The 27,002-nt window shown below is 36.9% G+C and overlaps 3 protein-coding genes and 1 long non-coding RNA gene across 4 annotated transcripts; 2 read left to right on the forward strand and 2 right to left on the reverse strand.

The window, feature by feature from the left end:
- Positions 1-339: 339 nt before the first annotated feature.
- On the forward strand, positions 340-2,618 carry LOC137748532 (uncharacterized). The gene is made up of 3 exons (XM_068488699.1): positions 340-1,032; positions 1,407-1,594; positions 1,722-2,618. Exons 1-3 carry the CDS (start codon positions 468-470, stop codon positions 2,418-2,420), a joined length of 1,452 nt encoding a protein of 483 aa, XP_068344800.1. The 5' UTR covers positions 340-467; the 3' UTR covers positions 2,421-2,618.
- Positions 2,619-3,644: 1,026 nt separating this feature from the next.
- LOC137748533 (ACT domain-containing protein ACR1) lies at positions 3,645-8,376 on the reverse strand. The gene is made up of 8 exons (XM_068488700.1): positions 8,286-8,376; positions 7,384-7,556; positions 7,253-7,298; positions 6,135-6,249; positions 5,829-5,896; positions 4,589-5,224; positions 4,386-4,490; positions 3,645-4,283 (listed from the first exon to the last, which is right to left on the reverse strand). The coding sequence occupies exons 2-8, from the start codon at positions 7,452-7,454 to the stop codon at positions 3,894-3,896; spliced, it is 1,431 nt and encodes a 476-aa protein (XP_068344801.1). The 5' UTR covers positions 7,455-7,556; positions 8,286-8,376; the 3' UTR covers positions 3,645-3,893.
- Positions 8,377-17,396: 9,020 nt separating this feature from the next.
- Positions 17,397-18,680, forward strand: LOC137747871 (protein PHLOEM PROTEIN 2-LIKE A10-like). Its single transcript, XM_068488010.1, has one exon. The coding sequence runs from the start codon at positions 17,397-17,399 to the stop codon at positions 18,678-18,680; it is 1,284 nt and encodes a 427-aa protein (XP_068344111.1).
- A 1,529-nt stretch (positions 18,681-20,209) lies between these two features.
- Positions 20,210-22,417, reverse strand: LOC137747392 (uncharacterized). The gene is made up of 2 exons (XR_011069960.1): positions 22,209-22,417; positions 20,210-20,445 (listed from the first exon to the last, which is right to left on the reverse strand). It is a non-coding gene; the product is annotated as an uncharacterized lncRNA (long non-coding RNA).
- Between the last annotated feature and the right edge of the window lie 4,585 nt (positions 22,418-27,002).

Genomic DNA, 27,002 nt, shown 5'->3' on the forward strand with positions numbered 1-27,002 from the left:
TTAGAAGATTCTAAAGCTAAAGTTGGTGATCTTGATTCATTTAATTCTTTTTTTGTAGTTGATGCGTTTGCTTATTTAGAATATACTAAAGCTAAAATCGATGATCTTGAATCATTTTATTCCCTTAATAGAATTCATGATTTTTTGTGACAATATAATTGGGCCAGGTTATGTTGAAAGTTTGTTAATGTAATTTTATTTTTCAACACAATAAAATGAATTTAAGACGTTTAACTTATATGTAGAAAAAACTAAATTTAAAATTTAAGAGACGAACTACAATAATTAAAATATACCCTAAAATAAATAAAAACAAAGATTACTTATTAAGATGAATTAAAACGACGACGTAAGAGAGACTTCATATCCCAGTTATAGAAGGTCGACTCTGCAAGTCAGAAGGAACACCATCATTAGCCTTTGGGCTCACACAACTTCCGAATCGCCGATCATCTCTTCCGTCCACAATGTCATGGCTGGCAAAATCCATCGCCAACTCGCTCAAGCTCGACGACGACGACGGCGATTACCACGGCCCAAACCCTAGCTCCAACAATGACACAGACCCAAATTCAACCCGACCCGAATCAGGTTCACCATCAGCTCCCACCGTCAAAGGTGACATCTCCGAGCTCACCAATACCCTAACCCGCCAGTTCTGGGGCGTCGCGTCCTTCCTTGCCCCGCCTCCTGATCCCACCACCCCTCCTGCTCCCAACCCGTCCGACCCGGCCCATCCCTCCGATCTGGAACCCTCCGACGAGGACGTGATCGCCGGAATCCGCAGCGACTTCGCGGAGATCGGCGGGAAGTTCAAGACCGGGATCTCGAAGCTGTCGAGTAACATAGGGGTTTCGGAGTTCACTAAGATCGCGTCGAATTTGCTGCAGTTTGGATCCGAAGAGGAAGCGAAGGCAGCTGGTGCTGCTCTTGGTGTGACCGGGGAAGTTCTTGCGTTCGTCAGGAATATCTCTTTGCATCCGGAGACTTGGCTCGATTTCCCCCTCTCCGATGACGACGAAGATTCAGATGGTATGTTCTGCTTCGATTTTACCTTTTTTTGGGTAATTCAATTCAATGTGCTTTGTTTTCATGAATCATTTAGCTATCTTGTTGTAAATTAGTGTTAATTTGCGGTCAATGGAGTGTTCGTAAATGTTCAATTTGAGGTATTTGTGTTGCCCATGTGGAGTTTCCAATTCGTTTTTGTTTCAATTGCAGCTTTGAATTTAATGCATTGTATAGTGAGGTAAATCTCAGTTCAGGTTATGATTTAAGGGCTTAAAACTATAATTTTTTGGGTGAATATCGAAAATCCGAGTGCGTCTTTTTCTTCATGTGTTTGATCAATAATTGAGAACTTGTATGGAGCCGAAATAAGAACATTGTGGGTTTTGGTTTTCCAGATTTTGAATTGTCTGATGTTCAACAAGAGCATGCGCTGGCTGTTGAACGGCTTGCGCCATCGTTGGCTGCTCTCAGAATTGAACTGTGCCCTGAGCATATGAGTGAGGCTCACTTTTGGATGATTTACTTCGTGCTCTTGCATCCTAGACTCAGTAAACATGATGCTGAGCTTTTGTCTACACCCAAGGTGAGTTGATTCATTGCAGTATTGATCAAACACTCCTGTTTCGTTGTTCTTTTTCATTGCCATTGTTTGCTTAGTTATTTTTTGTTTGAGCACCTATGGTTTGCTTGACTTGATTATATGTCTGCAGATAGTGGAAGCTAGAGGCATGTTGTCTCATCAGCTGAAGAAGGGAACTAGTGATAAGCCAGAGACATACATTTCAGGAAGTGACGCTATTTATGCGAAAGGAGTTTCTGATTCCCCAAAAGAACATCATCTTTCTGTGCCACCTAGTGCTGAATCTGACTTAGCACCTCCCAATACATCTACCACCAGATCAGCTCCTCTCCCACAGGCAGTTGATGTCGAGACAGACAAGCACCCGGTCCAGAGTAGTGAAATCCAAATTATTGACAAGCCTGTTATTGAGGAAGGACCTGTGAAGAAGACCAAATATCAGCTGCCACTCTCTAATTCTTCCTCTAAATTCGTGGATGAGAAATATGAGGATGATGGTGATGATTGGTTGAAAGAGGAAACCTCAGAAATGGATGGTGTTGGTGGAACCTCCATCCCTATAGAGAATGATGAGGATGTATCATTCAGTGATCTTGAGGATGATGATGGAGATGCGCCATCAAGTTACAAGAAGGTTACATCTGGCTCTGATTCTTCGGCAAAAGACTCAAGAGATTGGGTTCAGCTTAGCAGAGCCTCTGCCGATTTGAATAGGGACAGCAACTCTGTTGAGATTAGACATTCTGGGTCTGGCCAGGTAAGTGCTCGTAAATCGGAGACCAAAGAATCTAATGACTGGCTTGACATTGAAGACATTGATGTTATATGATGACTTCATAATAACCCTTTTTAGGTTAATATGGCCTGTTCTTTCCATTCATCCCTAATTATTGTGAATAGATGATGAAATTGTGTTGGCTATGGAAACTGTATTATTGTACATAAAGCCTGATACTGCATTACTGTTCTGGTGAAGAATGTGTCTATGAATGTAGTGAGATACAACAACGTGCAATAATCTTGATTTGTTACATTTGAAATTATATTTTGTTAAGCTCATTCTGGTCAATGCTGGAACCCTTAATTGCCGAGGTTTTACTTCTAATCCTTGATAGTTCCCTCCAGGACGTTAGATTTTTTGAGAATTCGTTGATGGCCAAAGTTGAAGATTTTTATAAGACTAAGATAGTAATGAATGTTTCCTCATTTGTTGAAAGAAACTTAGAGATGCATGTGCCTTTAATTGCTTGATGAAGTTAATTGCTGGATCCTGAGAGATGTTAAGTATATCGACTAAGAGTGATCACATATATTCATATGAAATTAGCTCACTGTTTAATTGTTTAAAGCAGTTCGTTATCATAATAGCTTGTGACCTGACATATGCTAAGCATACCGAGAAAGGACTAATCTCTCATGTTTGGTCGAATGTTATTTTCATTTCCAAGATTTATGTGGTGTGTTCTGATATTGTCTTAGTTTTGCATTAGTTTCGCATGAATAAACCTCCATTAATCAGTCTGATAATATGGTAAAATGTTAATGAGTAGATGTTTTAATCGGGGCATAATGCCACGGCCCTCACTGAGCGAATTTGTATTCCAGAATAACGATTTCCTTGCACCTTATATAGGGTGAGGTTCAAATCCGTTTAATGTACAGTCGTGAGTTTTATTCATTTTTGTTGCTCGAGTTCTCTGAAGCTTTTACTGTGATTTGCTCATGTTTTTCTTCTGTTATGGTGGTTTACTGTTATTGAGCGCATCTCCGTGTTTATAACTTTTCATTCAGAGAGGCGCATAAATTCGTGCGTTTGGCTACAACTCACTTCACAACATGTTGCGATTTGCAGTTAGAGAAATGGCTGTTTTACTGTAAGGGGCTAAACAATGCTCTTTCGTATTTGTTTCATATCTTAGATTATGTCCACAGGGAAAAGAAAACGTTAAGGACAAAGTACGATGGTTCGGCAGGTTTTCGTTATGTCCAGTTGGTACCCGTACTGATGGTGGTGGCTGCGGTGGTAATGATGGTAGCTACCCATACGTGGATGTTAAAAAAACCTGTGGAGAAGATCCGATTACGAAAACTTACCTGTACAATAAATGCCCCATGGGTGGAGATTGGGGTTCATTTTTTCCTAGTAAATACACAAAAAAGAATAAGACAAAGCTTTACAATGAAACATCAACTAAGCTCAAGCTACGAAGAGGAGAGCGGCGATGCAGACCCTGATTACAGACTTATTTACAGGCACAACCACACATACAACACATTAAAGTACCACGAAATTAACAGCAACTTATGACCTTATGGGTCCAAAACTGCTGGAAAGACGCTCCAGATGAGACCAAACCAAGCTTCCAAGTGAAAATCTTGGTCTTTCTTCTTCTTCTTCTTCTCTTCTTTCGGCTGCCTTCTGGCTCGTCCTCGACGAGGAACCCTGAAGAGCCCACTTCTGTGATTTGTGAACTGCGATTACGGATTCTCCAATCTCTTTTGTCACTATCTCCACCGTGCTCTGACTTATATCGTGTCCTGAAGCATCTGTGACATAGATTGATCCTACAGCTTTCTCACCGTGTATTCCAAGTGAGATTCTTGATATTGATAACCCGTACTCTCTCAGAACCCTCGTGATGTCAGATAATAGCCCCACTTGGTTTTTGGCACAGAGGTCCAACCTCAATCCCTGCAAAATGTTTTATTCACAATTTAATTCAGTAACACTAGAAAGATGCAATTTTTTAATCGTAAGCTTCATAAGATCCAACGGTTGGATAAATTGACATACCTGTGAGATCCTCCTCTCAATAGCAGCAATCAAGCATAGGGTAAGCTTGTGTCTTTCACTCTCTGTGTTCAAAGTGTATCCGTCCTTGTGCCGTACAAAATACTCCTGTGACGCGACATTCCAGCATTCGTATTTAAACATCAAACACCATACAACGTGACAGATTTCAGTTGCCATGTACAAGGTCAATGAAAAGTGTGTACCTGATCAGCCATGGTGCCCCTGGAGGAAACCACCGCATGGAACACCATGTACTGCAAGTCGGTTAGGGCGCACACCGTGTCAAACAGTAGCTTAGGACGGTCTCGGCTTCTCACGTTCACAACCCAATACCCTTTCTCCTTACAACTCTCGATGTTCACATGTGTCCGATCGCAACCCCTCTTGTGTGCACTACTACCACCTCCGTCGCAACCACGACAGCTTTCGTAGTCGTCATCAGCATACATCAACTGGTGTAGCCGCCGCTCCGTGTGGGTGTGGCCGCCTGCCGGGGTGGTCAGCTTTACGCTCCTCTTCTCACCCTCCTCATGATGGGCCTCAATCACTTTCTCCAGCTGCTCCTCCACGTGCGCAAGTCTTACTGGGTCCGTAATTGGCCCTCCTTTCAGCCCGTCTTCGATGTATAAAATGACGGCTGCCCGGGCACTGTGGGTCCAAGCCATGGCAGCAGTAATGTGGCAGCCCAACTCCACAAGGATCGCTGATATTTCGGACATGAGTCCCGGTTGGTCCTTGCTGGTCATCTCTATGGCCAAGTCCTTCAGTTCCGGTGTCACTTCTCTTCGTAGGCATACTCTCGCCTGTTTTGAAATCTCACCTCTCCTTGCACACAGTGCCTGAAGAATTTTGTTAATTATAATTAACACCAAGGGAAAGAACAGAACGAAGAGTATGAGGTCGAGATGTGAAATGATAAAATTTGTTAGAACTGTAAATGTTAGGGATTATGGGTTTTGTTTGGCACTTGCTGCCTGGCTTTATATACTATGCATCGTTTCAATTTTGTCGGATGTCTCCCAATGAAACAAACCTGACTCTAGTCTTGTTGGATAAATTTTCAGTATATCAAAAACAAGGTTCGGTAACCAACTGTTTATTCAAGTGGACACTTGAACAAGAAAAATACTGACACTTGTTATGTACCTGACCATGTTTCCAATACACTGAAAAATCTCTCGACTTGTTAGGCTCAATTTAAATAGATAGATTAAGAAACCAAAATGAATCACTACACTCTAAAAATCAGTACATAACAGATATAGTAAAAGTTGTATTGTACTTTACCATGTGATTATCAACATGGTGTTACGAAACTACTACTACCCATTGAGTTTTATGCCTATAATTTAGATGAATATGTATGGCACGCCGCGTTGTGCTAACGTCACATACAGAAATTTCTCTGATTGGGAGAGAGGGAGAGAGAGGGAGGGATGCAACCTGCTGAATATAGAGTATGAGGCTTTCGTCAGTGATTTTGTTTCCGAGTTGGTCCGTCACGTGGAACACTGCAACAACCATGCAATCAAAACAGACCCACATGAAAATCCCGCAGATAGTACTCGTTGATGACACACATATCTCAGAAAGTTATCAGAATTATATACAAAATTCTCCGATCCTCAATAGAAATATTCAGAAACGTAGTTTCTATGTAATAAAATCCGATGATGTTATTAGAATATAACAAAAGGACTGCATATATGATTTTGAAGAATGATAAAGGGGATTAGGGAGTGTAATTACCGTCCATAAACCATCCACCATCGGATGATATGTACGACTTAGAAATAAGAAGATCAAGATCAGTCAAAACTTGGACCATTTCCAGTAAAATCCCGTGCTTGTTTGCACTGTCAACCTGCAAAATATCAGTTAAAAACAACATTATGCATAAAACTCTAATTTCATCTCTTCCTGCATGCGTCTGTCATTTTCTCAGATTTAAAGTTCACTGAACCTGTAAATTTCAAGGGTTTCTAACTTTCTATACATGGTTTTTATACAACTGGATGACGTCATCTGGTTAGGGTTCTACCAGTGCATGCCAGGAACTTAGTTGCATATGGATAGACAAAGTTATAACAAAGATGATAATCGTGCATGGAACTGTTAACTCTGACGTGGAAACTGAAAAGCAAAACGGCAAATGAATGACGACGACAACAAAAGCTTACCACCTTCTTTCTCTAGAAACAAATAATATTTGATACTTACTTTTCTAGTGGCCCTCCACTCGGTGGACATCACAGAATAGTCTCCCGTATATTTTATAGGGAATTTTAACGAAACACTTAAGTTGTTGTTATTTTTTAATGAAAAAAATATTTTTACTAAAAAGTCACTTCTGATACTATTCACTTTCAACATCTTTTTGTCATTTTGATTCAAACTTAAAGTTTTCAAGTATTTTTCATTAGTTTTCCTTACTTTATATTTTGTAGCTCTCCTCTTTCTTTATTATATGCAGGTCAAGTTGGGATTAGAGGAGTGGGATTGTGGGTTGCTAATTACTTAATATTAGATTAGTTGCTAATTACTTTAAATTAGATTAAATTGTTTAATTAGTCTTTAGTTTCTAATGATCATCATTGATCATGACATGTATCTATAAGTATTTATTTGTCGATAACTTCGGCCTATCAAGTATTGCAAATTCGTATTCAATACTAGCAACGACCTTTGTTTTTAAATCTATGGGTGTCACACTTTGCCACTAGAAAATAAAACCCAACAAACAAAATAAATGGATAAAGAAGTTCCATTAACCCATGTCCATCACCCACCAACAAGATAAAAGATAGACTAATTAATTGGCTAAAAAAATGATTGACTTTATTAAATAATATGAACAATGATCTAACCTTCACAAGCGTGCAATCTTTGTATGAGTCATTATCGATACAAACCCTGCGGATTCCAAACCAACCCAATTATATGATTCTCTCCAGCAATTTCCAACACAAAATTAATAAACTTATGTTCATATACGTACCATGGAGGATAGATTCTTTCAATGAGGTATTCGAACTCCGGATCAAAATAGGGCTGGTAAATTATTTCCATATCTTCTTCTTCCTCTTCTGCTCAGAAGATGTATGAACAATTTGCAACAGCTTTGTTACAATAAGGAGATAGCAGCATTTGCTGGAGGTTATTAATTCCTATCTGTACAGATATGCATGTCTATATAAGAAGGTGTTTGAGACCATTCAAAACACATGCTGGAAACAACGCGTAGACACAAAATAACTTGTAGAGGTGATAAAAGAGCGGCGCCGTCTGTAGCCATTAGCTTGTTTGTTAAGTCAACTAATAAACATGTAGAGATGAATTACGGCACCTAATGATTATCTTATACGATTAAAATATTATCCAGTGCTCGAAGTTACATCACAAATCCTTGAGATATATAGCTTTGTTCTAGGGAAAGACTAAGATTTTCCTAAAGGTGGAGGAAATCTACTCGAAAAGGATTGGTTGACCCGGAAAAACTGTGGAAATTAAGAAATCAAGAAAGAACGAAGAATGGAGGAAATCAAGAAAAGAAGAAGAAGGAATAAAACAAAACCAGGCGGATCTTTTATTCAACCAAGAAAGACATAAAAAATTCCTTGCACCGGAGGCCCTGAGTTTGGATCCCCTTCCCAATATCGTATCCAAAAAAAAAAAAAAAAAAGGTAAAAATTACCTAATTTTAAGAAATTGTATGGTAAAGAGAATTAAATTCTGTTGTAAAGAGAGTATTTAATTATGGAGAATCTAGAAAACCAAGAATAAATCCCAGATCAAATCTTTGAATAAACACTAGAAACTCATCAACATTGATCAAAATATAGAGAAAGATAACAGAAAAATTAACAATATAAATCAACAAACAAAAAGATAAACACTCACATATGCAGACACTGCTGCTTGATTGTACAGAAGCGAAATTCATAGAGAGCTGAAGAGAGAGAGAGAGAGAGAGAGAGAGAGAGAGAGAGAGGCAGCTCAGAAGGGTTTGTTCTTGTATATATTCTAAGTTTAGAAAGTTTTTGTTGGTCACAAAACACAGAACCGAACAGATGGGCTATGAAGAACAACAATTGTATAACCCACCCAACTCTCAGCTTTTTTTGTAGAATTTTAACGAAAAACTCTCGCTACTATTTATTTAAACAAAAATCATATTTTTACATTAAAAATTCAATCCTGATATTATTCATTTTACCTTTCATTTTGTGCTTATCCTTAAAACTTAAAGTTTTCAAATATTTTTCATTAGTTTTCTCTTTTTTTTCATTTTTTTTCTTTTTCTGTTTTCAATTTCTCTTTTAATTTTAGTTTTCACATTCGCAATATTACCTTGGTGTATTTGTTGGGGTTTTACTTTAACAAACGTGTTGTTCACAGGCTCATAGGTGTGATTGGGGTTTCCTAGGACGACTCAGAGTTTGGCTGCCAATGAGCCACGTACGAACCGTGCCGCCACGTGGCAGGGCACCGACTCCTCAAATTTACATGATCGATGTTTTCTGCAAGTGCGGCGGCTCGTTGTATCAATGTTTGTGAAAGTCCACATTCAAATTTCCAGACTGTGGCTTAGAATCTGTTTCGGGATTACAGCTATTATTAGAGAGACAAACATATTTTCTGTCGACGACTGGTTTGGTCATCTTAGGGTTTTACTTGGTCAGCCAAGACTCCTCAGCCTTTATGCGTGGCTCTTTCTCTCCAATTAGAGTAACCATCAAGCCATTCAAATGGACACCGGATGATGATGTGGCAAGATCATGGTACAATGGACCTGGTTGAGTCTTTTCGATTCTTGGATCTAATGCCACTTGCAGTGCAGCAGTCGACACGTCCCCCGGTTTATGTGTTTATACTTTGAAAAAAATTTCTTGCGTAGAGATATTTTCAAGTGGAGGCTATTTAAGCTGTACTCTACATGTTATAATATAAGTAGAAAAAATAATATATTTTTGCGTTTTCCTTCACTTGTATTAGTTATAATAAATGAAGTACCCACTTGAATACCAGTACTTTAAAAAATTTCTCGTACTTAAATGATTTATGTTATATTATGTTACGTATAATTATGCAGATGACGATTTAGATTCAAAGATATAACATTAGTAAATGAACACTTACAAATGAACTCACATTATGGTGTTTCAATCACATTAAAAAAATCGATCAATTGATACAAAATACGTGTGGCGAGTTTTGAAGTTAACACGTGAACAACACATATTAGCTAACGCGGGGCACATGTAACTGTTGGATTTTTCACATTAGACAACCTATCTTCATACTATGGAGAAAGTTGAGGTTTCATCATAAAGCTAATTGGCAATAGTAGCCCTGCAACAACTTATAATCGCATCAAAGTTCCTTCCTTGTCCGATGTGAGATTTATACTCACAACATTGAGAAGCTAACATGGAAGCATATGATGTTCCCATCACCGTAAAACAAGTATATAATTTTTGAAAATATTATAATAATAATAGCATGTAATAGGTACCCTGTAACACAAGTGAGTCTAAGGATGTAGGGTACTACAATAAGGTATTTCAACATCAAATGTCAATTCGTTATCACAAGAAATCGATGCTCATTAATTTATGTAGGCACACAAGTCCATTGTAGAGATATTCATACAATGGAACAGGCTATGTGTAGGTTTTACATTCTGGTACTACATCACGTGACCTGGTCCCAAGGCTGGCCTTAAGAATTTGGGGGCCCTAGGCTAACCTTCGAAGTGGGGCTCTAGAGTTCTCTGACTCCCGACCTTTTATACATTGACATGTGTAAAAAAAATCATTAAATACATGAAAAGTCTATTACATCAAATATCATTAAAAATTAATATAAAAAATAAAAAAGATATACAAACATTACTCAAATATTACCTGTCTCGCATTTTTAGATGCAAATGCACTTATTAAGTTTACATAATCTAATTTTTCAACCAATTCAAACCGAAAGAGAAGTCCATACCCAGTATGCCAAATTCCAATCATTTTTCTATTGTTACAATGTTACTTATTACGTTCAATAAATGAATGAATGGTTAGATTACAGAGACAACATCTTACACCTAGGAAAAATACTAGAGTGCAGAGGATAGTTATTTTCGTATACAAACCTAGACGGATGAGGTGGATTTGAATAATTTATTATATATTATATGAACTAATTAATTTGAATATTAAATAATGTCATTTTTCAAAAAGGTGAGAGTTTTAACCTTTTAGGTACATAATAAAGATATATGTGGTGTGATCTTAAAATAGGGTAATAAAACCTCATAAAAGTAAACATAAAGGTGATATTTAAGAGAGAAGAAAAAAAGTAAAACGAAGATGGTGGAGACTATTTAAAAGAGAGAAGACGTGTAGTTATAAAAAAAGATGGTGGGATCATCTTAAGTAAAATTGTGCAATTAAAATGATGTTGGGAATATGGTTGTCTTCTTCCCTTCGCGAGGCCGGCCCTGCAACAAAAGATTTCCAGATTCTAGCGTTTACATATAAGCCCGCATAGCTCCCGCCTATCTCCGTCCAGACCTGCCTAGTTTCGCCTAAAAATTGGGGGCCTTTCCGAAGTGGGGGCCTTAGGCGGTCAGCTACTCCGACTACCCTCAGGGCCAACTCTGGCTAGTCTCATCATATACAAGTCCAAAACATCACAACACAAGAATAGGCTGGCACCCAACTCTAGATCCAAAGCAAATATTTTTTTTCTTCTCATTTTGGGCCAATTGCTACTTTAGGACACAACGTGCATTTGGTTTAATTTTCCTGCAATAATTTTAAATTGAATTTTGATAAATTTAGTAATAGGATACGACAAGATCGTCATTAAGTGAAATTTGAAGCCCTACTCAAACTTTGGTTCAATTAGAGCTTTTACTCCTAAACTAAAATTTCGTTTGTATTAGTCCTAAACTTGTTAACATGTGGATAAATGGTCAATGTAATACCATTTTAGAACTTTTATCCAATATAATGAGCTTAGAGGGGCAAGTATGGGACATAAGTTTTAATGTACTTACTCAAAATGATCATTGTTTAACATTGTGACAAATTCAGAGACCCATAATGACAATTTTATTTTATTTATTTATTTATTTTTTGAATATTAATCCTTTAGTTTCGGGAATAAAGTTCCACTTCAAGTAAGTTTTGTAGTCCCTCATTTTCAAGTGTTTATAATAGTTGGTGGAGCTAGAATGCATTACAAATCAAAAGGAGAATATAAAAAGAATTTAAAAAAAAAAATACATTACTAATAATTAAGCTTGACAAGAAGTAATTAAGTAGCTTTTCACTCACGCAGGTGTTAATAAGGTTTTCTTTTTCCATTATCTATGAACAATTTTTTGTGAACGTAAATTTTGTTTTCTAAGAATTTGTATTTTAATAGATTAAAAGGTGTGTTAGTTTCGAAAAGGAGGGAGTGATGAAAAAAAAAATGAAAGAAAAGTAGGGAGGTTTGATGAGAACTTGTACTCCGTGAGGAAACCACCCAAATCTCGTATCCAATGATGGAGCTAGAAATTCTTGTTAAGAGGGGCACACTTTAAATCAAAATGGACATAATATATATATATATATGTATGTATGTATGTATATGTATGTATGTATGTATGTATAAACTATCTCGTTCTTTTGGTCGCCTTGGTATCAAATTCTAAGGTGAGAGTGACCATGCATTTATTCTTCATTATACATGGTCAACTATATCAAGAGTTGAAAATAAACATTATTAAAAGCACATCCATTTATTCTTCATTCTTGATATCAAATTCAAAGGTAACTAATCATGCATTCATTTTCTCTTAGTGACCAAGAGAACATTTTTCTAAAAACATTAAGGCATGAGACCATTTGAAGGGTTTTTTGAGCTAATTTGGAAAAAGGAAAAAAATTTAGGAAAACTAATGAAATGACTTTAAAACTTTGAGTTTTAACGATAAAAACAAAATAAAGGGTAAAGTGAATAGTACCAGAATTGACTTTTTAATGTAAAAATGTGGTTTTTCGTTAAAGTAAACAGTACCAAGAGCTTTTCGTTAAGTTCCCAAAAATTTTCTCTTCTTGATTTCATAGATAATAGGGTAAATTACATTTTACACCCTCAGGTTTGGTGTCGATATCGATTCCTTACAACATCTTTAAAACATTTCAATTTCATACATTTAGTTATCATTTTATTTCAATTTCATACATCAGTTAAAAAATCTATTAAGTAAACCGTTAAGTGATGACATGGCAAATATGTGATCCACATTTGTGTTGACGCGACTGCCAAATTTGTGTCACGTGGCAATTTTTTTTTTTTTTATGCTTTTTAAATGTTATAATATTTATCCTATTTAAAAAATAAAAAAAAACAATCAAACCTAGAAACCATCCCCCCCCCCCCCCCGACCCACCCCCTCTTCTCCACCCCCCACCCCAACCTCCCCCGCAACCCCCTATCCCAACTTCTCCCTTTCCTCCACTTTCTTCTTCTCCCTCTCCCCCACCCTCAGACTCTCCGGCGAGGTAAGATTTTTGTGAAATCTTCCTTTGCCTTTTCAATTGGACGGTGGGTTCTGAAAAATTAGGCGCGGGGTTTTGAAAAATTATGGTTTTTCGGTTTAGGGCGGTTGATGTAGATGGACAAAGCTGTGAGATCTGTTGGCCCTTCTGGGGTTTTGGTGAAGAAAAATTCTTTAGGTTGCTTAATTGGAGGAATCTTTGGACACCGACATTGACATGGTGGTGTTTTTTGAGGTTTATGGCGGTGGTGGGTGGATGAATGGGAGGAAATGGAAGGGTGTTGTGCCTTGGCTGATTATCTTCACCAACATACAAACCCACAGTTGAATAGTTTAAAATACAAGAAATAAAGACACCGAGGAATTTACGAGGTTCGGCAAAAACCTGCCTATGTCCTCGGAGAGATATTGCTCTTCACTATGAGAAAAACAGTACAAGTTACACATGAGTTAAATCGACATAACCCAATCCCATATCTCTTGTACACCTACTCACAGAATTTTCCCAAGAGCCTCACTCTACCCCAAGAGTTCTTTCACAAGAGACCTTTCACTCTAGCTCTCTTGATTTCTCTCACCCGTGCCCATGGTAGAGCCAAATGCTCTCACCATCTCTTTGGATGCTTTCCTTTTTTCAAACCTTCTCCCTCGGCAAGCATTTAAATAAAAATCAGCCCCTTTTCTTCTCCTCCTTTCTTCCACCCGAAAGCCAAATAATTATGGCTTTGAAAAAGCCACAAAACAAGGAACAAATCAAGCCACAAAATAAGGAACAAATCAAGCCACAAAACAAGGAAACATAATCCTCATCATGATGTTCCCTCATCAATATTGTTTTGTTTCCTAGCCTAATTTGGCCACTATCCAACAAAGGGGAGGTATGGATTTTATGTTGATATGATTTTGGGTCAGTGGTTGGGTTGGGGTGAATTGGCCATGGGAGAGAGGTGGAGATAGAGGAAGAAAGGGTGGGAGTAGCAGAGAGGTCGGGGGAAATGGGTTTCTGGGTTCTGTTTTTTATTTTTTTTAATTAATTATTTTAAACTTTTTTATTAAGTGTTTAGCCACGTGACACAAATGTAGCAGCCATGTGGCATAAATGTGGCAACCATGTCAGCTCTTAACGGACCAATGGTTGGAAGATCTAACGAAAGTATTATTTTGAAATAAAATAGTACATGAGATATGAAAGTGAAATGTTTTGAAAATGTTGTATGAGGTTGCAATAGACCTCAAACCTGAGGTGGTAAACTGTAATTTACCCTAGATAATATAATAGACGGAAATGAGAAATTAACCAAAATAATAGTTTGCAAGCAAATGGAAAAATTGTATATAGGCAAGAAATAAAAAATATGATCAACTAATATTAGTATAGAACTGTAGTTTCAAACCTTTAATGTAAAAAATTTATGGCTTTGTATTTGTTGGATCGAAGTTAATTGCACTAACCAATACAATTACAAATTCAAGTTGATAGTGGTAAAATTAATTAATGATAGTACAGGTTGTTAGGAAAATACAATTTGAGGATAGGCCCGAGCCTACCCTAGTCTTAGGGTGGCTCTACCACTGCTCGTACACATGAAGAAGGCTTGTATGAAGCAGCGGAAGAGATCTAATGCTTACAGCAATGAGGATTCAATCCCAGGACTGCAAAAAGATGAGGAGCTTAGGGCCATTTAATAACCATTTTATTTTCAGTTTTTGTTTTCACTGTTTTGAAAATTGAAAACTACTTTCTTGAGTTTTCAAAATTTGATCTTGAGTTTTTACTTTTTTGATTTTCAGTTTTCATTTAAAAAAAAAAACTGAAGGTAGTTGTAAAAAAATGATTTCAGTTTTTAGTTTTCAAAATAATGAAAAGTAAAAACCAAAAATAGAAAATGAAATGGTTATCAGACTGTCCCTTAATAAGGGACTTGCTAGCATCGTTCGTGATGCATTAGCTTTCCAGCATGAAGCACGACAATCCTACGAGTGTGTGAGCACATTATGGACAGGAGGGGACATTGAAGCTCAGCTTATCCTTAGAGATTGAAACATGCGAAGGGAAAGGCCAAGAAAGGCAACGGTGTTTCTTAAGTACACAAGGAAGGAAAAATACCGATAAGTGCAAATGCATGTTCTACAATAAGGAGGGAGACATGACAAAAGATTGTCTCAACTATAAGAAATGCTTGAAAGAAAGGTACTCCAATTGGATATGTGTGTCATGAATCTTATTGTTTTGAGGCTCCTAGTAATAGATAGTAGATTGGTTCAGCTGCTACTTTCACGTTTTCAATGTCATGTAGGGTTTTCTACTCTCATTCTGAAAAACAACTTATATAGAATTAGCTTATATGAATTTTTTTTTCCTTCTTTTGGTAATTAGTGAAACAACTTATATGGAATCAATGTTTCTACTCCAATTTCAGAAAATTTCAGTAAACAACTCTAATGGAAATTCATATTTTGATTCTCATCAACTCAGTTTCTTCTAAATCAAATTTTTGGTTAAGAATTAATAAACAAGTCAAGAAAGGTTCCTGGATTCCCCCCTTAATTTCGTCTTTGTTTGTTGTGTAATTTCATAAAATTTCAACCCTAACCCTAAAAATGATACCTAGCTAATTGTTCGATAAAAAAAAAAAAAAAAAAAAAAAAAAAAAAAAAAAAAAACAATGGTGTAGCTAGGATTTTTAAATAATGGGGTCATAATATAAACAAAAAAAGCTTCATTAGGTTGAGCAGCTAGTAGGCATGTGCCAGTTCCTATCAACATATGCCGAAAGTTTATGCAACATATGTTAACTACTAATATTATTTGTGGAGATTTGTCGAGGGTAGATGCAGGATACTGTAAAGTAATGTTGAAGCCTGCCAAGGCTTTTCAACTAGAGTATTTTACCGAGCACATGATGCGCAAAATAGAGTCGCAAACAAGAAGAGAGAAAAGAAATACAAATATAATAGAAGAAAATAAAAGAAGTAGAAGGAGGATGTTGTAATTTAATTTGTCTTAACTGTTTATAGGGGTAAATACAATACACTAACAAATATACATGAGATTTTTGAAGTTGTTGGGGTCCAGGACAACCAATGACCCCATGCTGGCTCCACCACTGACAAAAGGTTTAGGGGGAGGGAAGGTTACCCCATCATAAGGCCAGACACAAGCCTCTTTGAGGACTTACAGATGGGGTCTTAGCCCCTTTTTTAGTTTTTACAGATCCCCCACCAAAAGGAATTGCATGCATTAGGACTCTAACCTAGACCTTTAAAAAACATGAGTTGGTTTTATAGTCACAAAGGAGGAAGCCTTTAAGGAAGGGATTCCCATTTATTTAATTTTTTTTTTTTAAAGGAGATTAGTTGTGGCCCACATCACATCAAACTTGAACGATCCGAACCGTTCATTTTTCAAGTTGAACTTCATAGATTATCCTTACAAAATATTAGCGAAATTAGAAATATTTGAGGCATTTAATTGAGTTCAAAGAAATTGACGAACACTTTGTTCTAAAAAAAAACATTAAAATTTCATCGTGATAATTGATTAGGCAAATGGTTGTAGATTGAATGAAATTTTTGTAAGGATGATTCATGAATTGAGACTTAAAAAATAGATGTTTGGATCGTTGAAGTTCGATGTTGAGTGAGTCCCACAACTAATCCATTTTTTTTTTAATAAAATGAGGACCTATTCCCTTAAAAGGCCTGCACAAAGGAACCTATTTTCTTTTTGGTCAAATAGTCACATAAAACTTGCATACACAAAATTCTCGTCATTCCGTTCTAGGTAGCCGTGTTAAGAAATGTGTCGATGTTCCATTCATCATAAAGTGTGCATAGCACCCCTTCTGAGCGAGAGAAATTCTCTTAGATAATCGTAATGACATTAGTCGTCCAATAAATATTTGTTATGTGCTCAAAAAGTACTTCACCTATCCAATAAATGTTTAACACAAAGTATCTCTTCTTACATGAGAGTTTCTCTCCATTTGAAGGAGAAAAACGAATTGATCTTTTTTATTTTTTTATTTTTTTATTAAAAAATGTAATAATCCTTGGCAATAATGTAAAGTTTAGGTGTGAAAATAAAAGGGCCAATAAATAAATTGCTTATGGTGGTGGTTGAAGAAAGAAAATGACGCTGAAGATCGTTTGCGTTCTCACCTCTAACCCTTTCAGAAATCAGAACCAGAGAAACTAGTACACGCATACTCTCTCCCTCTCTCTCTCTCTGCAACGTAGTCTTCAAATTTGGGATAAAAGACCCCCAACTGTTTGTTGAAAAAGCCAATGACCCTTTGTGTTTGGTATCCAGAAAATAACAGAAATTTTCTGAGGTAAGTACTTCGTCTTTATCTCTTTAAATCCAACACCGTGAGTCGCAAGCCTTGCACACTTTTAGCAGGAACCAAATAGCTGGTGAAAGTTTGAAGCAAATATCAAAACTGGGTCCTCGAGATTTTGAATTCTTGATGGACCTGCAATTGGCGATAAAGGGTGTCGATTTTGCCCGGAAAGGGAAGAAGTGGCTCGTTGTAGCGGCCGCTTTAGGTTTCTCCGGTTGTGGTGTGCATAGGATATATCACTTGCCTTCAGTAGCTCAGAAGAGAAAGAGAATTTTAAAGCTTTTAGGGGCATTAGTTTCTGTAGCTGAAGTAGTTTCTGACTCTGCAGAGTCAATTGGAGTTGTGTCTAAGGATTTGAATGACTTTCTGAAGTCTGATTCTGATAAAATTCCAAACAGTTTAAAGCAATTATCGAAAATCGCTAGGTGTGATGAGTTTTCGGAGTCTGTTGTTACGGTCACACAGGCTGTAACTTTGGGGGTATTGCGGGGTTATGGATTAAAAACAACGAGTGATGGCGATGGTGGAGATTCAAGCTTTACAGACCAGGTTATGGATAAGCTTTTTACCAAGGCCGGGTCGGGTTTTGCTTCTGTCGTTGTTGGAAGCTTTGCTAGGAATTTGGTATTAGCTTTCTTTTCAGATGGGAAGTCTGGTGGAGGATCTAACTCAAACAATTCGTCGAGTATGGACGATTATGCGTCGGAAATGAATGATGTTCCGAGATGGGTGGATGTGGTTTCGAGCGAAAAGTTTAGAGATTTGATTGGTGATTGTATCCAGTTATTTGTAAGCACAGCTGTTGCTGTTTATCTTGACAAGACTATGAGTATCAACACCTATGATGACATATTTTCTGGGTTAACCAACCCGAAGCATGAAACAAAAGTGCGAGACATGTTGTCGTCTGTCTGCAATGGCGCGGTGGAAGCTCTTATCAGAACATCTCACCAAGTATTAACAGATTCAACTTCAAATGCGAACCCTTCGAAATCAAATTCGAGTTCCTATTTGGCAATCGATGAAGGCTCAACTCCAGCTAGAGACGAGGTCTTGAGGCAACAGGCATTATCGATGCGTTCAAAGGCAAGAAATATGGACGATGAGAGGAACAATAGCGGTTGGGTTGGTAAAGTGTCCAATACTTTGGCAGTGCCAAGCAACCGGAGGTTTGTTCTTGATGTCACCGGGAGGGTTACATCTGAAACAGTCAGATCATTCTTGGAGTTTTTGTTGGACAGACTAAACAATGGGATGAAAAAATGCGTTGATTCTGTTCGTGAGGAAACCGTGGAAAGGGGTCTTGAGGTAGCGAGATATGCTGCTGCAAAATCCTCTGTTATTGCTACTATATCTCTGTCTTTGTGTTTGCACATACTTGACAGTCCATGGGCATTGGTTCCATCTTAGCTTGTTATGAATGTTCTCATTTGGAAACTGCTTGTACATATTCCGTGTAAGGCCGTAAATTTCATTTGGATTGATTCGATTGAAGAACTGATTAGAGTCTGCTGCTTACGACGGAGGAGAATTTATGTTTGGGTGGATTCAAATTTGATGGCATGCTGCTCTGCACCGGTCAATGTTGGTGAGATCAAAAGTTTCAGAATTTGCAAAAGAAAGAAACTTCATTGTTGTTTAGATGAATTATAAACGGTATACTTACTTATAGAACATAATAATTTTATGTTATATGATTTCTGCTATGTATTACATGTTTGTGCATCTCATTTGTTCCGACTGTTTGCAAATATATTCAACCATTTAATTCTTGTAGATTAGTACTGTTGTTGATTTATTGTACATTTGTTTGGTGCTTGGAATTAAAGTGGATAGGATAACTTGATATATTTTAGGTACGTTGCAGGCAGAAATGAAATTTTTTTGTCTAACTTAAGGTACACGATAGATTACTTTTGAAGGAAACTTACCCCTTTCAATCCCGGAAAATGGGAAGATGAGAAGGGATGAGTTTCCTTCAATGTCTAATCCCTAATCCTCTCAATAGAAAAATCACTCAACTCTAATGAGTCTTGCTCTTGAACTTGGTTCTTAACCTGAATGTCTGATGCAAGGGAACTTGCTTGCCTTGTTGGTAAGAAGAAACAACAGAAAAGAAATCGAATTCGGTTGAGAGGTTAGAATACATGCAGGTCAACAAAACTTATATTATTTCCAAATCCTAATCCATAAATGTTATCTTTTCTCAGAGTGATGTCGTTACATTACGTGTTATGGATAGTTTTGCCTTGGCATTTTGGATCATCATCCCGGATTTAATCGATAGATTTCCAAGAAATTGTCCAACTAAATACATAGTCAAGGTTTGCAAGAGTTGTAGTCGTCGATCACTTGCTTCGTCACAATCCACAACAAGAATTCAACTTTGGCCTCCCTCTGTTTGAATTAAAAGATTTTGAGCACCCTCACTATGACAGTCTCAACATGATGGAAAATGGATAAAAATTTCAGCATATTGGAAACACAACCCGATACTCCAATTGTTACATAAGTGGTTGAATTTTTTTTTTTTTTCAAGTATCCAATCACTTGTATTATGACACTTGATGTACTGACACTGAAAAATCTCGTTGAAAAACGGAATACAAACAGGATCAAAAACCGATGTTGAATTATCGATCATAATGGTGTGTGTGAATGTCTTAAAGAAGGGATGGAATGGTTAAGCGTTAGAATGAATTTTCTCTGACAATGGCATCAGTTTTATATAGACATCTTCATGCCTCTTCAGTACAAGTCTATATAAGACTGATGGCATTGTCAGAGGAAATTCATTCGAACGCTTAATCATTCCATCCCTTCTCTGAGACATATCCACACACACGATTGTGATCGATAGTCCAACAACATCGGTTTCTGGTCATGTTAGTATCCCGTTTTCCATCCCAACAAACGTACGGGATCCCACGCATAACATGTTCAAAAAAACTAGCTGTTTGCCATGATCCTACTGTTTAAGTGCAAACAAATGAATTAACAATTCCCATCCCATCGCTTTACTCTATGAAACGACCAAACATGAGAAGTTTCAGTATACATTGGTTAACTTGAGTTTGCATCAGTCTCCTTTGCCGCTGCATCTTCCTGCTGCTTCTTTTTCCAGTACTCATCAAGTGGGGGTCCAAATATTGCCTTGCCTGAAACAACTCCAATCCTGCAAATTTCATGTACAATCATCGGGTTAGCTTGAATGTCACTCAAAATCAGATCACAAATATGCATTCAAGTTTCTATAGCTGACTGAAAAATGGAGGGGAAAATATTAAGGTACACGAACAGGATACCAAGTACCATGGCTCTCGGGGCGCTATATTAAATGAAAAAGGGTAAATCTTAAAACTTTGTTAGGCCATTCATAGCTGAAATTCAGGCAAGAAAATAAACTAAGCTCAAATTACTATCTGATACGAAATGCAATTCTTTTAATGATTCTCTCATTAACAATCAACTAGATGATTGAAGGTCTCCTAGCCTTAATGTCAGATCATTTTCTCTACACACAAAGGACAGATAACACAGTAACAAGATCAACAAATTACACAAAAAGAACCGATGGGATGTAATGCAAATATTGGGTTGTCAAGGAATGTCAACACAAAATACAGATTCTTCATTCGTATATATCTGCAGTAAAACGAACAATATACACAATCTGGAAATAAGTGTATATAAGATGCAGTTGTTTTTGGTAATTCAATTGCTTCTATGAAAGTCACTGCACTTTTTGTGTACCTGAATGCTTCAAGATCTCCTTATCCCTATCTCAAGGATTCAGTAACCTCACCAATCCAGTGAAGAGATAGGAGAACGAAAACAGGCTACAAGACTATGCTTGCAGTTAAGAACTTAAAAAACCCCAGCACAATCACAATCACAAACACAGAGATTGAAGGACGTCTGTCACGAGAGAGTAGCCTCACTAATCCAGTAAATAGATGCCAGAATGAAAGAAAGGCTACAGACTATCATTACTTCGTTGTGGACCTAGTGGTTCCATAATATCAAATACTTTATATGCCTCATGAATGGAAATAAGACAGTGGAACCTGCAAGAAGTTGCTAATGGCCAGAATTTTTCCATAGGAATAAACAGACAGTTGCACGTTCGAATACATCAATTTCATGCAGGGTTTAAAAATAACTCATCGTGTTACCCTGTTAGGATCTCGGCTATCAATTTCATGCAGGGATTACCGTTACAAAATGTAAAGGAAAGGCAAATGACGAAACAAACTAAAACTTATAAATAAATAAATAAAGCAAAACAATCTACACATGAGAAAAAAATGTTCCTGCAAACAATCATTGTCATTGAAGAAACTACTCATGAACTGCACATAGCTGTCCTACGAGCGCAGCATTGAAAGCCACGTTATGTATTGCCTACGAAGCGCTTCATAGAAGGAACTACTCATGTCTTGGCTCTCTAAATACAAATGTCTCATCTTATACCAATACATAGCCCATGATAAACAATAAGAAACACCACATAAAGATTTGTTTTCCCTTTTTATCGATTTATCTGCAACTACTGCACATTCCAAACTTCCACATTGCCGTTTCCTACCACTTCACATATCGAGTTGGCTATGTCAATCGATCACAAAATTAACAATATCAGAACTTCAGGCAGGTAATATAGAGACCCAAGTAAGTACTTAACTTCCTCACCAAATCACACCCAAACGCTTTTAAACAAAAACAGCACAAACTGCCATGGATCCTTCAGCAATGAATCAACAAAAAAATCATGTATGCATCTGCAAATCAATCTGGGCCAAGACCCAAACACCAAATGGAGCGTTCTGAGAGATAAAGAAAGTGCAGGACCGCCGATGAACACAGTATGACATAAAGGGTATTACTCCATTTTGTTAATCAACAAACTCGACTTGAATTGTAAAGAAAGGGACTTACACGGCTGCTCCAATTACCAAAGGAAACGAGAGGAATCGTCTTCGAAACATTTTCTGTACAAAACACTCTGGTTCTTGTTGCAATTTGTATGCTTGCCAAAATTCAGGGGTTTTCAGCTCCTTGCTTTTGAGGGTTTAATTTAGACCAGTTTGCTGCAACTTTTGGGAAGAAATCGGCTTTCCCCCGGTTTGCCGCATGTTTCATTCAAAGACAACTTTACCCCTTTTAGAGAAAGGAAAGGATTTCTTTGGCTCTCTTCCACTAATCCAGCCATTCACCTAATTCGGATCCTTGAAATTTGAGTCAACGGCTGTAAATAGGGGATCCCTTTAAAAGTTAAGGGGCACCTTTAGGATTGATTAATTGGGTGGATTTGACGAAAGGGATCCGGCCCTTTCCTTGGAGAAAACTAGGGTGCATACGTGAGTTTAGTCAAGTTGATTTTTGTGTTATGTCCTCTGCACTCAATTTTGAATCTTTATTATCGTAACTTGGTGAATTTAAAATACAAAACGAGTAAAATAATGTGTAACTTCATTGGCATGAAACTTCTCACCACTGACATGACAAAAGATGAGTAACCAGTGACATGTAATAGAAAAAAATTCATCTTTGACATAGTCAATGCTAGTAATGTTTGAATTCAAATCTTTAAAGCCGAAAGGATTGGTTTGATATTGCTGTATTTTGAAAAAAAAATTGTTTCTGCTGCAATGTAAGAATAAGTAGCTGTGAAATAAAGCAGCAAAGTATTTGATAAACTTTTTTGTAAAAGTGTTTTTGAAGAAAAAAAAATAATATTATAGTGTTTGGTAAACTTTTATGTAAAACAGTTGCGACTGTGTGAAATGACCAAAAAGGGTATAAAACTAGATGTGACATTAATTCAATTTTCTTAACAAATAAAGGTGAATTACTAAATATACTTTATTTTTAAAAGAAAAATATTTATAAACTTTATCTTAAACATATAATCCAACATTTAACAAGAAATCATAATCCAACATTCAACGTATAATCCAACATTTTTAATATCTATTTATTATACAACTGTTACTCTTTATCGTAAGCATCTCCAACACTAATGGTTATTTTATAAAAAAATTAAACTAGTTTATTATTTAAATCCCTATCCTTTTATGTGTTATTACCATAATTAAAATCAGTCCACATTTTTCTAGAAGCTCCTCTCAAACCCTCTTTCACTCACGTGGCTCTCTTTTCTTTCACGTTCTTGTCCTTTCCGCCGCTCCAACCCATTTCATATTTTCGTTCTTAATCTTCCTCTCTCCGTGCGATATCTTTCTTTCTCAATTGAAATCCTAAAAAAATTTCCTCGGTGCTGGATGGTTCGTTAGCGGGTCAGATCACAGGTTCAAAAACCAAGTCAATAATGAAGGAGGGGCCTGGGATAGCTTTGCTTGGTCCAAAAGCTCAAGGTCCGCCACTCCAAGGTCTTGAAGTACGGCCTCACGATCTTGAACGACCTCAAAAAAATATCTAGTCTCGGCATGGAAGGTGAGTGTTCAAGCTTCGGAGTGTTGGTAATTCCATATGGGATTTTGTTAGTTCAATTGGGTTGTGGGGCTATTACCATCAGAGGTAGACTGGATATCACCATCGTGAGAGGCATCTAGCGCCGCCATGTACAGAGAAGGTTGGTGCAATCTTGCCCGCTGCATCACCGCCTCGACTCTGACGGATTCCGAAACAGCTCATCGAAAATGGAAGATGATAAAAGCATCTTGTGTAATTGTAAATTATTTAATTGCTTAAGGTCATTTTGGGTGCATGAAAGTTTCATTAAAGCGCTGAACACCTCTTAGAAAAGAGGTTTGCGCATAAGTTGAAAAGTCGGTTCTTCAAAGCTGGCTTTTGCTGCTTTTGTTTTTTGTTTTTTGTTTTTTGTTTTTTTTTTTTTTCATCTAAAACTGTGAAAAAAAATTGAAGTTGAAAGTTTACCAAATATAAAAAAAGTTCCCAACTTTTTTTTATACCCACTTATTTTTATAAAATCACCTTAATATAAGGCCCCTTGTACAACGCCAAAGTTCTCCCTTGCAACTAATGTCTGACGAGCTGGGGATAAAAAAACATTATTAAAACATGCTAAACCATCGAAAAAAGCTTTCAATAGAGTCACGAACAACGACTCCTACACACTCAACCTCTTCGTCCTTCTCCCAAGCACCATTTACATTGATATGTCTGACGAGCTGGGGATAAAAAAACATTATTAAAACATGCTAAACCATCGAAAAAAGCTTTCAATAGAGTCACGAACAACGACTCCTACACACTCAACCTCTTCGTCCTTCTCCCAAGCACCATTTACATTGATTTTTTAAGAATCTTCTGAATGCTTGGACCTTATATTCTTGTGTACTTTTATATTCACGACAATGTTACATACTTGATTTTGGGGCGTGACTCTTAGGCTAGACATGTTACCATAGAGAGCCGATCTTTAGTCACGATTAAACACGAACTGGGACCACAAATTGAAAAATCCTACACCCTATTAGTTTGCTCTTCTAAGCTGCCCAACCCAGTCTAAAAGAGGGAAACATGTGGTTAAGTTTATGATATATCATCGTTGATTAGTAGTTGGATTGAATCTCAAACTCTAAACTTAAGATAATATCGATGTTAATTAGTAGTAGGTCATGATATGAAAGGGATATTGAAGATCATAGCTATCGACCCCCACCCATGCATCTAGTTTATGTCCAATTTATCTTATTGCACTTTTCCATTTTTAACTACATCATTTAGATTCTTCCTGGCCTCTATTTCTAACCGACTAAAAATTGGAGGACCATCCATACCTACGTAATGTATAGAGCATGGGATGGTCGTACGCGCATTGGCAAGTTGCAAATCTAGTACGTACTATCTTGAGGCAGTTGAATACAAGGAAGGTCAAAGGTGAATGAGCTTCCACATTCTATTAGTTTTAATATTATATCACCTCAACGCAGCAGGAACAACCTCATATGAGTTTTCTATAATCATATGGACTTTACCACCAAAATCTTGCAAACCATCCAAGTGCGTCCCGCCAACACGAAAAACATGCTTGTCTAGAACAATGTAATAATCTGTCTGAGATCAAAATTCTGTTTACTTCATTGTTTGATCATTGATCAATTTTTATAGACTTTGTACGCGTTTAGACTTGGGAGCCTTGCGACTTGCAGATAAAGTTCAAACAGATGCAACGCAAAGGACCATAAATTCCGAGCGTGCAGTGTGAATAGTCACAGTAAAAAAAGCTATATAGAGTGGTGGTAGTGGAAAGTGGGAGAGGAGGGCCATCATGTTTATGTAGTTACAATCCAACTAACTTCATTCGTCTCTGATTTAATTTTAGTTTAGTGCTGTAAAAAAGCCAAACTCCACTAGCAAAGGTCAGAACTATTTTTTTAGATTTTGGAATATTGAAACCCCAAACAACATGCATGCTTAAAAACTATCTAAAGGCTTCTTATTGGGTATACATGAGCCTACCTACAATACCATCTAAGCATTTTTTGAGAAAAAATTACCAACATGATTATATATATGACTTTTTAATACAAGTATATGTGTACATTGTAACCATTGGTATGGAAACAAATTTAGATTTGTCTAAGCTTTGGAGTTCAACTGGAGAGTTAAAAGAAAAAAAAAATATTTAATTTGGTTAATCTATACCTTGCCTAAATAGTTTGTACTTGTAGTGGTGTGAGTTTGTAAGCACTAAAGTGATTGGTTGTGTGGAAAATAAGTTAGAGGAGAGAGATTTACTATCATTCATATTGAAGTCACATTAAGCATGTCTTAAGCCCCTTAGGTTTGTATGTACATCCAAACCTCAATAGGTAGGTAGTAAATCACAACTTCTCATTTTTCATGTTTAATCAACAAAAACAAAAGAAGAAAGAAATCTAAGGGTTCTCTAATCTTGTTCAAAGATTTATTGTACAACACAAAAATATATCATCCATGAGTTCTAGTATAGATAGCTTATGTTAGAAACCAGAAATTGCGTAGATAAGAACAGATAGAATGATCTATGTAATGTACTATGAATGACATAAATACTTTCACCTAATAACTTATAACTTTTGAGTTGGACGTTGTCCAATTTATCACTGATGAGAACAATTCATGTTTTTTTGTTGACTTTCATCTTTGGAGAAAATTAAATGAACCCCAACTGAAATTACTTTAAGCGGTTGCAGACATTCATGAATTTCTTACTGGTGTAGAGACGAGGAAGGGGAAAGCATTCAATTCACACGCAGTTCAACCACACTCACTTCTATTGGTTACTTCCCAGGGGATTTAGATCCTCTCTAGATTCCCTCATTGGGATACTGGAGATCAATGCATAGTAACTGTTCATCAAAGATCATACGGTCATAATTGAATATTTTTTATATGTTTAAAAGTAAAACAACCTTGTTTTGCGTAAAAATATAAAAGAAGAAAAAATTATGATTGCACGATTTTTTATGAGCGGTTACTGTGCATTGATCCTGGAATCCCAATAAGAGGATCCGGAGAGGATCTCCACCCCTTCCCAGGTAACTCTTAATTAGGCTTCTTTTTTGTTTTTTTTGGTAAAACTCTTAATTAAGCTTTGATAAAAGCAAAAGTAGGAAGTTTGAAAGCAGCAGCTAGCTTCTGAGAAGAATAAACAGATGGTTGGTTTTAAACAGACCATGTACTGTTTCATTTATAAAGAAAATGTTAATTTTATATAGACAATTGTTATTTGCACTCCAAAAATCTCATTCTATACTTCAA

Source organism: Pyrus communis, chromosome 10 (genome assembly GCF_963583255.1).
Source record: "Pyrus communis chromosome 10, drPyrComm1.1, whole genome shotgun sequence".
Classification (NCBI taxonomy): Eukaryota; Viridiplantae; Streptophyta; class Magnoliopsida; order Rosales; family Rosaceae; genus Pyrus; species Pyrus communis.

What these genes read in the sequence shown, in the direction of transcription:
- LOC137748532 (XM_068488699.1), top strand. Translation starts at nt 468, where the DNA reads ATGTCATGGCTGGCAAAATCCATCGCCAACTCGCTCAAGCTCGACGAC. An exon ending in TGACGACGAAGATTCAGATG is followed by an intron (nt 1,033 to 1,406) that starts GTATGTTCTGCT and finishes TTGGTTTTCCAG; the next exon opens with ATTTTGAATTGTCTGATGTT. An exon ending in AGCTTTTGTCTACACCCAAG is followed by an intron (nt 1,595 to 1,721) that starts GTGAGTTGATTC and finishes ATATGTCTGCAG; the next exon opens with ATAGTGGAAGCTAGAGGCAT.
- LOC137748533 (XM_068488700.1), bottom strand. Translation starts at nt 7,454, where the DNA reads ATGGAAATAATTTACCAGCCCTATTTTGATCCGGAGTTCGAATACCTC. An exon ending in AAGATTGCACGCTTGTGAAG is followed by an intron (nt 6,250 to 7,252) that starts GTTAGATCATTG and finishes GATATTTTGCAG; the next exon opens with GTTGACAGTGCAAACAAGCA. An exon ending in TCATACTCTATATTCAGCAG is followed by an intron (nt 5,225 to 5,828) that starts GTTGCATCCCTC and finishes AAAATTCTTCAG; the next exon opens with GCACTGTGTGCAAGGAGAGG.
- LOC137747871 (XM_068488010.1), top strand. Translation starts at nt 17,397, where the DNA reads ATGGACCTGCAATTGGCGATAAAGGGTGTCGATTTTGCCCGGAAAGGG.